Source organism: Microtus pennsylvanicus, chromosome 8 (genome assembly GCF_037038515.1).
Source record: "Microtus pennsylvanicus isolate mMicPen1 chromosome 8, mMicPen1.hap1, whole genome shotgun sequence".
Lineage (NCBI taxonomy): Eukaryota > Metazoa > Chordata > Mammalia > Rodentia > Cricetidae > Microtus > Microtus pennsylvanicus.
Window position 1 is genome coordinate 49,385,952 of NC_134586.1, and position 14,416 is coordinate 49,400,367.

General features: G+C 41.0%; 1 protein-coding gene across 3 annotated transcripts in view; it reads left to right on the forward strand.

The window, feature by feature from the left end:
• Positions 1 to 14,416, forward strand: part of Eogt (EGF domain specific O-linked N-acetylglucosamine transferase) — a 41,566-nt gene that overhangs the window by 11,324 nt on the left and 15,826 nt on the right. For all 3 annotated transcript variants that reach the window (XM_075983391.1, XM_075983390.1, XM_075983392.1), the window contains 4 exons: positions 5,398 to 5,492; positions 6,202 to 6,306; positions 8,985 to 9,091; positions 12,740 to 12,843. In XM_075983391.1, coding sequence (XP_075839506.1) covers positions 5,398 to 5,492; positions 6,202 to 6,306; positions 8,985 to 9,091; positions 12,740 to 12,843 — 411 coding nt within the window. The remainder of the gene's footprint in view (positions 1 to 5,397; positions 5,493 to 6,201; positions 6,307 to 8,984; positions 9,092 to 12,739; positions 12,844 to 14,416) is intronic.

Below are 14,416 nucleotides of genomic sequence, written 5' to 3' on the forward strand. Positions count from 1 at the left end.
AGAAGGCTAGAAAACTCTATAAGGAGCCTCTTCAATGCCCATTATCCTCTTGAAGTTATTGGTGCTACCAGAAGCAGACATGTCTCATGTTTAGAAAAGTCGAAGTTTTTAAAACATTTTAAATGCCATATTCTGTAGATATTTGAAAGATTTGAAGAATACCTATCCATCTGAGTTCTATCTCTGTACATCTAGAAAACCTAACTAACATAAACTACATTAGCCTGGAAGGAATCCACAGGTTCTCATCTTTGGTGGAAACAAAAGCAGAATCTTTTTTTTCCAAAGTAATGTATCCTTAAGATTCAAATTTTGAAGTCAAGATACCTTTATAAGTTTGATTATTATAAATGACTATCTATATATCTGCATTTTAATTATATATTACATTTCAAATGAGCTGCAGAAACATAATACCTTAAACAAGAGCAGAAATACATATACACAGTATAACAGAATCAACCTTAAATCTGTATCAATAGACCAAGATTCATTCCAATGTAAAGTATTCATTTCTAGATCATACCCCTTTTAAATGAGAACAAACATTTATAAATAACCATTTTGAAAATTTGGATGCTATTTTCTCCAAACTGCTTCCTGCTGTTTGTTGGACAGAGTATTTTTAGGGATCATGGAGACCTTTTGGGAAGTCTTGTTCCATCAAACAATATTAGCCTAGAAGGAATCGATAGGTTCTCATCTTCTATGGAAACAGAAGCAGAATCTCTTTTCCTATGTAACATATCCTTAGGCTCAAATTTTGAAGTCAAGATACCTTTAAAATATATGTGTTGGTTTAGCAGCCCCAGAATCAAATGTCTCTCTGCAGTCAAAAAATTCAAAGAAAACACAATAATATACATAGTCCAGGCTCTGTGTGTATTTTCCATCTTTATATTTTTTGCTATATTACTTTTTGATATTTAATTATCTTTGCCCCATTAATCTATTATTTTCTGTACTCTTTCTTCTCTCTTATAAGTCCATGTACATTTATCCAAAGCTGTGTCCCATTCAGAGGTCTCTTTTTTTTTTTTGGTCGGAATCTGTCTTTATTATGTTTCTGTAATCATTTTCTGACCAGAAGCACCTTTAAAAAAAATGCTAAGTGGGTGTGGCTGGGACCAACTTCACAGCCCTGACTGTTCTTTCTGCCCCATCGAACATGGCAGAGATATGTTCACTGCCAGCTCTGTGAGCCATGCTCCAGAGATGCAGCAGGTCTATATTGCCATTAAGTAAGTTGTAGTACTCTGTTCATAAACTCCATTTAAGTGCTTCATAGCTGGACTTCCCAAAAGAGCCAGATCTGTTCATGCCATTATGAACCAGGAAGCTATTTTTTAAAGGAGCCATACTTCTGCTTGTGGCCAAGAGTCTTTCTCAAATAATATAGCTACCAAGAAGCTGTGCTTGGCTCCTGTTTTTTTTTTTGTTGTTTTTTGTTTTTTTGTTTTTTTTTCTTTTTCGAGACAGGGTTTCTCTGTGGCTTTGGAGCCTGTCCTGGAACTAGCTCTATAGACCAGGCTGGTCTCGAACTCACAGAGATCCACCTGCCTCTGCCTTCCGAGTGCTGGGATTAAAGGCGTGTGCCACCATCACCCGGCTTGGCTCCTGTTTTTGTGGCTCTAGACACATTCTTTTTAAGCTTTCTTAAGTTTTATGTGGATGTACATTGCCGAATGTTCGAGAGCCATTTTGTAGGTGTACATAAGAGTTCCATGATAGCCTGAAATTGAGTATAACAAAGGTTTATTTATCTGGGGATAAACTCACAGAAAGGGTAGTGATCTGCAATCCTCTGTGTGAGTTGGGAACTGGAACTGAATCCCACAGCCAAGAGGCTCATGCACAGTTTTCATCTGCATTTATAATACATGAGACCATGCCCAAAGCGGGCTGGTGTCTTAAAGGGTACTGGCTGAAGGAGTTCCCACAACAGGGAACTGAGGCAGGAGGAACATCCTGAGTTTAAGGCTAGCCGAGCTATAGAGTGAAACCCTGTTTTTAATATATACACACACATAAGTATATACATACATTATATATACACACACATGTGCATGTGTGTACATATGCTAGAGCATTTGGGAAATTGTCATAGAAAGATAAATGTATGGAGACATACAGAAGTATGTAGACAGAAGTTTCTGTTGCACTAGGTCCTGCAATCATTTAGTCCCAAATAAGCACATAGAGGCTTATACTAATTATACATTGTTTGGCCTATTGCTTAGGCTTATTACTAACTAACTCTTACAACTTAAATTTTTATCAATGTTTAGCCATATTACTTGGTACCTTTTCTCAGTAAGGCATTCTCATCTGTTGTATGAGCTGCGGGCCTGCTTTTCATCCCGCCCGGCTCCTGCATGGCTAGCTTTACACCAGAAATAACAACACACAAATTGTATTCTTTTAAACACTGCTTGGCCCATTAACTCTAGCCCTTACAGACTAATTCTCATATCCTGATCAACCCATCTCTAATAATCTATGTAGCATCAGTCTTACCGGGAAAGATTCAGCATGTCTGACCTGGCAGCTTGCTTCATGGCATCTGCCCAGGAGAGGGGAGCATGGCCTCTGAGCTCACTTCCTCTTCCTCCCAGCATTCTGTTCTGTTTACTCCTCCCACCTATGTTTTAACCTATGAGGCCAAGCAGTTTCTTTATTACTTAGCCAATGACCTTCCTCCATCATTTCCCCTTTTTCTGTTTAAACTAAAAGGAAAGGCTTTAACTTTAACATAGCAAAATTACATGTAACAAAACAGTTATCAAGTAAAAATTACAATATTTACATCTATTTTATCTTTTTTCATAACTAAGGAAAACTATAACTATCTATATATTCTTTAACTCCATCAAAGACTCCAGAAGGATATAATATTACCTAAGTAAATGAGAAGTAAGCAACTTACAAAACTCTAGAAATCACAGAGACATCTCGCTGCCTGGACAGTCACCCAAAGTTCCTCTGCACAGTTGGGGCATCCATCTTCAGCCTACAGTCCCATAGTTTCCAGCAGACATTTCCACGAAGCAGGAAATTTCAAAGTCAGTTCAGTCACTATCTGTTGTATCCTGCAGAATGTCTTGCAGACTCCTTCATGAATCAGGAACCCCGAAAGATCATCTCACCTTTAGGCAAGTTCAGCAGTCCTCTCTCTGTGGGTTCTCTGTGTCCAGTTTATGCAACAGTCCAGGCAAGAGCAGTTTCTTGCCCAAATGGCTAACCAACTCCATAAGGATCCTCTTCGATGCCCATCTTCTTCTTGAAGTAGATTGGTGCTGCCAGGAGCAGAGTATCTCATTGTCATGAAAAGTCCTAAGTTATTAAAACATTTAAAATGCCATATTCTATAATCTTTGAAAAATATGAAGAATACCTATCTAAAAATATATCTATGTACATCTAGAAAATCTTAACTAACATGACTACAAGCTTGACTATTATTGATTATACATTAACAACCTATATACATTACATTTTTAAGTGAACTACACAATCACAATACCTTAATCAAGATCAGAAATATATACATATAACAAAATTGACCTTAAATCTTTATCAATAAAGCAATATCTATACTAATGCAAATTATTCATACATATATCATATCTCCCTTTAAATGTAAAAGAACATTTATAAACAATATTTGGGAATATGGGCCCAAACTGTTTCCTGCTGAATGGGGGCGTAGTTAATTAGGTCTTTCGTGGTATAACCTGTGTGCTAGTTTAATCTCAGTTGGCAGTTGAGTGAAGCAATTTTCTGAAGGTATTCACAACAACCCTTCAGGAGGGCGTGGTCCATCATACCATATTGGAATAGAAGCAATCCACAGACTCTCACCCTCTGTGAAAACAAAATAAGAAACTCCTTTCCAAAGCATCATGTCCTTAGATCCAAATTTCAAAGTCAAGGCATTTTCAAAATATCTATGTTGGATTAGTTCAACAGCATTTATAAACAAATATCTTTTAGCAGCTGTTGCTCCTTCCTCAGCATTCAAACAATTCAAAGAGAGCATAATAGCATACAGTATCAAAATTCTCTGTGTATTTTCCATCTTTGTGTGGCTTTATTTTAACCTCTATTTGTTTATTTTTACTTTTATTTTTTGCTTTTTGAGACAGGTTCTCTGTATCTTTGACCTGGAATAACTCTGTAGACCAGGCTGTCCTTGAACTCTCAGAGATCTGCCTGTCTCTGCCTCCCAGGCATTGGGATTAATGGCGTGTGCTACCATACCTTGAAGTCACTGAGGTCAATCTACCTCTGCCTCCTAAGTGTTGGGATTAAAGGCGTGTAATACCACACACAACTTCTCTCTTCCTTCCTTTTTTTACTTTAAGAACTTTAACTTTTAGCCTGCATAAATTTTTAACACACTGTAAATCATTTAAACATTTTCTTTGTTTTTGAATCTCTCTTTACTATATATCTCTCTTTTTCTGACCACATGAGTCTTTAATTTACCAAGCAATATCAGTAGGACTAAAGCCGTGGCTTTGACAGCTGGATCCAGCCCATTCCTTAGCTTTCCAGCCTCATGGAGGAGATACAGGCTGTAGCCATGTGTATAGCCACAACTCTATGGCGTTTCAAGGTCCCTGCCAGCAAGCGAGCTGTAACAGACAACATTCAAGTCCTCTCTCTGTAGCCGGCCCTCCTGCCTCAAACAGTCAGAGTTTGCCCTGGCAGGACGGCCCAGAAAGCAGGCATTTTTAAATGGCACAGCTTTTTTCCTACTACGGCTGAAAACTGAAAAGCATGTGTTCAGCTTTTCATCAACACCGTTTAAGTGTTTCGTGGCAGGACCTCTTAATGAGCTGCAGGGTTTTGCAGCTAAAGCTGAGTCAGGAAGCCTCTCTTAGATGAGAGCGCTTGCTTGCCTCTAGCAAGCAGAATAGACCTGAGAAATTGTTGCTACCAAGAAAACATGCTTTACTCTTTCCCAAGCTTTCTCGGGCTTTCAGTGGATTCAGTTGTCCACACGTCTGGGCGCCATTTTGTTGTATGAGCTGCGGGCCTGCTTTTCATCCCGCCCGGCTCTCATCTTACTTCCTCTGCATCTGTCTGGTGGCTCACCTCTGCCTTTCCTCTTCCCAGAATTCTCCTAGTCTGGTCACCTATACTTCCTGCCTGGCTACAATTAGCATTTTATTAAAACAATATAAACGACAAATCTTTACAGTATAAAGAACATTATCCCACAGCAGAAGTACCCTTGACCAGACTGGAGGAAAGAAGAAGACAGCCTAGAAGCAGTGGAGAATTCCCTCTGCAGTGGGGTCACACACGACACAAAAGCATGAGCAGCCCAGTGAAGTCTCACAGTGCTAATCCTGTTTCCAACTGACTGTTCTCACCTCAATTGTATTTCAGGGTGATTCAAGTCTGGTTTGTTCCCGGCACCTTCAGTATTGCAGAGCTACTGGCCTGTACCTGGACTTAAGAAACATCAAGAGGACTCAAGACAGGTACTTAGGTGGTGTGGCTGCAATCGAAGCTGTGGGCATTATGAAATATTCCCAGGTGCAGGGCTATGTCTTGGGTTTGTTTTGTGGTAAAACAGTTGAAGGGTTAGGGAATAGGTGAGAAATAGGTGACCCAGGCCCTTTTCCTAATGATCACACTGCCCACTTGGGTCATGGGTATACTGAGTTCCTTAGAGTAAATAAATAAGGTCATTTATACAGCATATGCTTGTAAGTTACTTTCCAAAGGGGGCTCTGGTAGTGCACTTATATATGCAAGGCATGGTGACTCATGCTTGCCATCCTAGCCCTCAGAAGGTGGAGGCAGGAGGATCAAGAAGTTCATGGTCCTCTTTGGCCACATAATGAGTCATCCTAGGTTACAATGAGACACTATTTCAAATTAAAATAAAACAAATACAGAGACTGAAGAGATGGCTCAACTGTTAAGAGCACTGGCTGTTCTTGCAGAGGATCTGGGTTTGTTTGGCACCCATGTGGTCGCCCCCATCTAACCTAATTCTAGTTCTGGGGCATATGATGCCCTCTCTTCTGGCCTCCGTGTACACCAGACTTACATGCAGGCAAAACCTCCATATAAAAATAAATAAATCTTTTATCTGTTGAAAAGGTTGTTAGAAAATTAGTTCGAACCCATCAACTTGAGTAATGAGAAATTTTTCCGGCTCTTTTTTTTTTTTTCACTCACTAGATTCAAGGAAGATTTTCTCCAAGGTGGTGAAGTTGGTGGACACTGTAAACTGGACAGGCATGCGTTGCTGTCTGAAGGTCAGCGCAAAAGCCCTCTGCAGTCTTGGTAACATGATTTTGTTCTCTAAAAATATGTCTCTAAAGTATTATGTTTGTTTGGCATTTTTAGATTTTGGAAGGCACTCTGAAATGGAAAAGGTTACCTAATTTGTGCAGGCATGAGCTTCTAAGGAATGACAGGGGCAGATGAATATATATATATATATATATATATATATGAAATTTTAAAAAGCAGCTGTAGAGTTTGCTGTTTGTAAATGAAAGAAAAATTAATTGTACAGTTTGGTTAATGAAAAAGTGAATCCACCCATGTAACTTTCGTTCAACTTAAAAAGCAGAGCATTTTAGGCACTAGGCACTCCCACCTTCCTCTCTCTGAAGCTAGATGCTGCCCCAGCTTTTACCATCAGTGATGAGATTTTGAGCTTTAAAACTTTTTATTTATTAACTCTTTTGAGCTCGTGGGAGTGTAAACATCGTGCAGGAGTTCCCATTGTACTGATGTTCCAGCTTCCTGGAGTGATAATGCCTCCTGTAAGCTCAGCAAAGTTACCAAGGCAGGAAATTGTCATTGATACAGCCTTACTAACCACACGTATGTGGGCTTCTCCCGAGCTGCCAAGTGCACTTATTTTTTACACAAGTGTACTTTAGACAATTTATATCCCATGTCTAGAGACATGTGACCACCACCCACGTTAGGATGCAGAATTCTCTGTCATCCACAAAAGCTCATGCACTTCCCATATGATCATATGGGCTACTCTTATGTCAAGTTAGTTTCTCAGTTGAGCAAAATATTAGGAATAATAATAATCTAATCTATCTTTATATGGTAGCTGTCAGTTTGCTGTAAAATTTTTCTAGGGAATGAGCAGATTGTTACAAATAGATGCTTCTTCCATTCTACAAGGCATTTTCATTCCAGTTTATTCTGATGTCTGATTCTATATTTTAGTTCATCAGGGTATAATTGTATTATTTATTGCTGAGTAACACATTAAACTATACTCTAGAGCATCGCTATTTATTATTTATTGCTGTTATAAATTACCCTGAAATAAAGCGGATGACGTTTAGTATCTCACCTCGTTCTGATGTCAGAGTGGGAGCGGCTCAGCAGGGCCTCATGAGGCAGCAGACAAGCTGTTGGGCGGGCTTCTTGCCATCTAGGCCCTGCTAGGCCTGAAAACTTGGCTTCCAAGCTCACCCAGGCTGTTCTCGGAGCCTGGGTTTCTGTCTAGCTATGGACTGAAGGATTCAGTTTTCACTCTGTGGGTCTTTTTACTAGTGCTACTCACTCACAGCATGGCAGCCAGCTTCCTCCAGAGCATGAGTGTATATGCTTAATGGTGGAAGCTGCAGTGTTGTGTAACCTCACTTCAGCAGGGACATGCTACTGTGTTCTGTGGGTTAGAAGTGAGCCATTGAGCTATGACCATATTCGGGGGTGGGGGGGCATTAATTTAAATATCTTTTCTTCTGTTTTTTTTAAAAAATAATTTATTTAACTTACTTATTTTATATATATTGGTGTGAAGATGTCAGATCCCCTGGACGTGGAGTTATAGACAGTTGTGAACTGCATGTGGGTGCTGGGAATTGAACCCAGGTCCTCTGGAAGAGCAGCCAGTACTCTTAACTCCTGAGCCATCTCTCTAGCCCTTCTTTCTTTTTTTCTTAAAAAAAAGTTTTTGTGGTTTTTTTGTTTGTTTTTTAAATAACTCAGTATGACCAGCAACTTGTGATCTTCCTGCCTCAAATTCCTGAGATGCTGAGATTATAGGTACCTATACCATATTTGTCTCACTTCCACCTTCTGAAGGGAGCAGTACCAAGGAGCTCATGTGGCTGGGGAGACAGCTTCATGGGTTAAGTGCTTGCTGCGGAAGCATGAGAACCTGAGTTCTAGTTCTCAGCATCCACATAAGACAATCCAGGCACAGTGGCGCCCATCTGTGACTTTGATGGCTCACTGTCTAGCCAGTCTGCTGAGTTTGCAAGGTCCAGGTTTGGAGAGAGACTCGGGTAGAGAAGTGACTGAGGAAGACATCCTGGCATCAATCTCTGGCCTCTATATGATGCAGGAAGAGAGCTCATTTATATACAAGGAAGGAAGGGCGAGAGAGAAAGACTCATGAGCAGTTTTTAAGCTCCCATGTTTTCACGTTGTGTTTTCGATGACTCTGATATATTTCACATGACCTTCAGTTAGCCCGAGACAGTCTGCCTCACGTGCTGGTGTTTGTCATTTGCTGGGATGAAAATCCTACCCGTGGCTTGCACAGATGTTTCCCAGTCTCCAGAGAAGTTTTCCTGTCTTCTGTTTTTCTGAGGCTCTAGATCATTTTAGAATATGATCTTTCTCAGAACCCCAGAAGCCTACTGTGGAAGTTTCTATGGCCCACACATCTTTTCATTTAAGCCCCCAAGTACGGAACACCTTGTTGGATCTCTGTTGATACATCAGTACTTTACATTTTGTGGCGACTTTCCAATTGGACTGTCTTGTGAGTTAGCCTGAATTTTGAAAGCATTTTTGTTTCCGTCTCAACATTAAAGTTGGTATCTGAGTTTATAATGCCAGCAAATTAGGGAAGGTGGTCCACAGGACTGCTTTATACTGGAAATCAAATCTGCCTTATGGGCAGGTCCAGGTTATGGTGTTGCAACGGGACATTTGGAAGAATCACTTTCAAATTATGTCACAATTCACAATTCCAGGTTTGCTGAGCTACAGGGCTATACTCAGCTCAATTTCAGGCCTATAGAAGATGCTAAATGTGACATCGTTGTTGAAAAACCAACATATTTCATGAAATTAGATGCAGGTGAGACATTACTTTTTATGTTACTTGTGTATTGATTGGTGCATCTATTTTTTAAGAAAAAGATTTGTTTGTTTTTGTTTTGTACGTATGGGTATTTTACCTAAATGAATGTCTGTGTTTCACATTCATGCAATGCCCATGGAGGCCAGAAGAGGGCGCTGGATCCTCAGCAACCAGATTTTCAGATAGTTGTGAATTACCATGTCAGTGCTAAGGACTAACCCAGGTCCTCAGCAGAGTGGCCAATACTCTCAGTCACTGAGCTTTCTCTTCAGGCCCACGTCTATTTGTTGGCACAATGGTAGTCACTCTCTTCAATTTGTTGAAAGCAGTGTGATAATAAACCCTAGATCTTCCTCTTCTAACACAGATGAACTGGTTTCAACTTCCTGCTATCTTATGCCTTTGGTATTGTAGAAGAAACCATCACATTATGTGAAATGATTCCATCAAAATCAAGATGAAAGAAAGTGGCCGGCATATACCTTACGCAACTAAATTTTCCCTGTATGATTTCTTTATAATCACTTTCATTACATTTATGTTTCAGTGTGTGCATGTGTGTGTGTGTGCGCGCGCGCACTCACACACATCTAAATTAGCAGCCACAGGTAAACTTTGGTAGAGAAAGAAATGCCCATCCCTTCTTTTTTTTTTTTTTTTTTTTTGGTTTTTTCGAGACAGGATTTCTCTGTGGTTTTGGAGCCTGTCCTGGAACTAGCTCTTGTAGACCAGGCTGGTCTCGAACTCACAGAGATCCGCCTGCCTCTGCCTCCCGAGTGCTGGGATTAAAGGCGTGCGCCACCACCGCCCAGCAAATGCCCATCCCTTCTCTTACCAACTTTTCATAACCAAATAAACTTAAACATCTTTTGGAAGTTACCACTGCAGTATATTTTTGAAAAAAATAAACCAGTTATTTTCTCATCATGCCTTCAGTGGTCTGTCTTGGCCTGCAAGCATACTTTATCTCTGGCACTTAGTGACTAGAGAGGAGAGACACAGCACATCATGTTATATTGTCCTTTTCATTATGAGAGGTGGGGATTATGTCCTATCAAAATTCATGAGTGGCCCGGCCTACAGTGAAATACAGAGAGCCCTTTGTCATGAATACTTGAGAATTACCATAATTTATTGGTCATAGTTTTAGTGTGCTCTGCTGTCTGAAGTCATAATTCTTATATTACAAAATATTAGATTCAGAAACCGGACAAGTTTAGCTTTTTGAAATAAAAGCAAATTTAAAATGCTTTGTTCAAGGTTCTGACTTGTTTTTTTAAATATGCAAATGAAAAAGTGGCAAAGGCGACACTGTGATCTTCCTGTAATAGAGTTGTGTGAAGCATGAAATTTATGCAGATCATATGCAATAAAATGCATGCGCAATAAAGCATGCCCAATGGGAATGAATGGGCCAAGATATATGCGTGCCATTTCTTTCCTGTGTTTGTTATTCAGCATTTCCTGCTAACTTACACTATCATCCAGTTTTCTTTTGCTTCCCAAGTCTTACTTTGGGACAAGAAACATTAAAACCGAACGTGTGTGCCTTACTTCTCCAGCTTGAAGCCTGTGTTTACTTCCTCATTTTAAATCCTCTTGACCCCAGACACTGTCATGCGCATACTGCATTCTAGTTAGGGACTCCCTAAATGTTGTGGGACAGCTTCCGTGGTAGGCTGTAGTGCCCACCCAGGGAAAGGGGAAGTTCACTAGTGCAATCTTTCTTGTTTATTTGAAAATAGGCTCTTTGCTAGGATTTTTCTGTGTCAGAAAACTATTCCTTCCAGGGCTGGCAAGATGGCTGAGTGGGTAAAGGCTCTTGCCATCAAGTAGGACAGCCTCAGTGTGGCTCCTGGGACACATACAGGGAAAGGAGAGAAATGATCCCTGCAAGTTGTCCTTTGACCCCACACACACTCTCTGTATGTGCATGCACACACGAATAAATAAATGTAATTAAAAAAAGAAGGTATCCCTTGCAATTGTTCCTTATTCACAGACTGGAGTGTCTACTCCTCTTTCTTCCCGGCACTCCGTATTATAATTCACTGTGGGAATGAAGTCAGGCTTTGAGAGTCTCTGATTTTCATTCAAAGGCTGGTTTCACTTCACATTTTCATTTGAAAAATGTGTGAATGTGTATTTTATTTGCTATTTTGTAGGAAGACATCCCATTTATATTTGTACAATTTTCAGGCTGACTCCTGGGTCCCATATGCCTAAATCAAAAGTGTGCTTGCTTTTTCTTCCTTCCTCTCTCCCTTCTTTCTTTTCCTTCCTTCCCCTCCCCTCTCTCTCTTCCTCTTCCTCCTCTTCTTCTTTGTGGTTTGTTTGTTTGTCGAGGCAGGGTTTCTCTGTGTAGTCCTGGCTGTCCTGGAACTTGCTCCATAGACTAGACTAGCCTCAAACTCAGAGATCTGCCTCCTGAGTGTTGGGATTACAGACGTACGCCGCCACTGCCTGGTCATTCTTTTGTCCTTACATTTATTTATTTACTGAGAGTGTCCTCATGTGCACAAGCATGCCATTGAACTTGTTAGATTCAGAGGACAACTGTAGTAGCTGGTTCTCTCCTTCTACCATGTGGGGTCCAGGGATTGAACTCAGGTCATCAGGCAATTGCTGGCCCCTGTTTTGTGTCTTTCTAATGGCTGGCATGGGAGTTAAAAACAGCGATGGCTTTGGCTGCTGTTGTACTCTGACCTACTAAGCTCCTGCCTGTCTTCATGAAGTCTCACTGTGCATCAGGTACTTGGAGATGCCGTCTTGTCTGATTTCATCCTACATTCCCCACAGCTAGTAACAAAGCCCAGACTTGGAGACTTTGTCTGGAGATGCCGCCATGAGCCTCTCCGTCAGACTTCAGCACAGTTATTTAAACTCCACCATTCACACTCTGGCAATTAGAACACGAGACACTCACCTCTTTTAAGGAACAGTTGGTCAGTGTTTCCCCAAGAGCAGTGTAAACAGGGGCTAGAGAGTTAGCTCAGCCATAAAGAACACTGGCTGCTCTTCCAGAGGATCTGGGCTCGATTCCCGGCATCCACATTCCAGGTCCAGGAGATCCAGTGCCCTCCTCTGGCCTCCAAAGGTAAGGGACAAGGCATGCCTGTGATGCACAGACAGAGGTACATGCTGGCAAAACACCCATAAAAAACAAACCTTTAAGAAGGATAATATAAGAAGAGATTAAATAGGGAAAACCAGACAAGAATTAAAAACCACCACACTCTTAGTGTTTGTGATTATTGCCTGTGCTTCTGTGTGCAGGTGTTGTTTGATTGATTTACAACAAACAAAATGAATAATCGGAAGGAATGTTAGTCTTTGTGGCTGCATTTGAATAGACCTATTTGGTGTGTTGTCCCCGGCATCCTGGAACTTAATGCTCTCTTATGACTTGATGTGTAGGATAAAATGCATTCCTGATTTCAAAATAATCAATTTTAAAAGTAAGATTTTGAACTTGATGCTTTTTCAAGTTGACAAGTACCTGTGTCTAGCCCTATTTGGAAGAAGCATGTTTCCTCATTGATTTTTAACTAAAAAAAAAAAAATGTAAGCCTAGAAAATGGGAAAAAATTGTTCTGTTTCCCGTTCTTCCCTTTTCTGACATGGCTCCCTCTTTCCCAACACTAGGTGTTAACATGTACCACCACTTCTGTGATTTTCTCAATCTCTACATCACGCAGCACGTTAACAACTCCTTCAGTCCAGATGTGTACATCGTGATGTGGGACACCGTAAGTAAGCGCCTGATCTCTCCCTTTCTACTGGCTCTGCCCTGCTCTTCCACCGTGTGCCTCTGACCTTGTGAGACAGAATTTTCTAAGATGCGTGATTAAATGTATGCCTAACCATCCATATACTCGCATAGATGTATAGATATGTTCAAATGTGTTTCTGCGGTTTCCCTGACATATATGTATGCACCCTGGCAGGCACATATGAATGAGTCCTTTGTTGCTGTTATTGTTTTGCTGGATTTTGATTTTATTTAAGGCAGGGTTTCAACGTAGCCCAGGCTGACCTTGAATTGACTATGTAGCTGAGGATGACCCTTTGCTCCTCTTGCATCCAATTCCAGATTGCTCAAATTAAAAGTATTGTGCTAGGAATTGAACTCTGGGCTTTGTGCACGCTAAACAAACACTCCACCAACTGAGCCTCATTCCCATCCCATAGATATGTGTGATCCTAAGTGCTTTGAATTTTGGAATGAAGTAGTGGAGAATTTCCTTCCCTTTGACATAGATGGAGTTCCCAAATGCAGAGTTCCAGTGTCTGCTTCAGTGTTCCTCCGAGACTTGAAGCCTCTGTGAGTCAAGGTGGTAGTGCTTCTGTTTCCTTTGCCCTTTGGACTGCCCTTCCCACCCCTAGCTCTGGAGCCGGAACCCAGAGCCTCCTGCATGCTCAGCAAAAGCAAGCATTCCACCACAGAGCCACACCCCAGTCCCTTTCTTTTTGCTTAGTAGCAGCTTTCCAGTCACAGCCAGCTTCATGCTAAGTGGTCTGGGTTTTTGTTTTTGTTTTTTTTTAGCTCACTGTCTAGGGCGAATCTTACACACGTATCTAAATCAGAAGCAGCATCTGGAAACAGCTGGCACGTACCATCTGCGTTTTCAGAGAGCAAAGCACACCAGCTAATTCATAAACAGTTTTGCAGACAGGGAGAAAGCATTTTGCCGACCCTACTTCATAGGCAGTAGGCCTCCAGTATAGCTGTTGCTGTAGCTGTCTCAAAGTCCTTGAAAAACTGGTTCTGCATTCTTGGCAGGCCCTTGCCTTCTTTATCTCCTGTTCTCCAGGCACTTCCACTCACGTCTAGAGTCCAGTGTTACTCTCACTTCAGTGTCATTGATTGACAGTGTTTCTGTATGCAAAGGGGACAGCGTCCTTCTCTTTCATTCCTTTTGCTTAAGTGGGACACATTTTTCTGTAAAACATCTCTCAGCAGTTCTGCAAGACTTTTTTTAAAAAAAAAAAGCCTTGAAAAAAATCACATCCGGACAGTGGGGAATTTGGATTGGGACTTTTATTAGTGTCTTTTACAGATAGGTGAGTGTTCTAAAGCAACCTAGTGATGGGTAGAGCCAAGCATTCTCGCTGGGCTCAGACACTTTCTATATAGTCCTCTGAAGAACTTGTGGGGTAAAGAGAAACTTATCACATACCTTCTAAAAGCTATTTTCATACCATCTTGCATGCCTATGTGCATCTTCCCTAAGTGGACTGAGTTTAAGTCAGTTCGTGTCTAAATGTCCTGCCTGTTGTGTGTCTGCTGGGGAAGAACAGGGTAGAGGGGCACCATGAAGA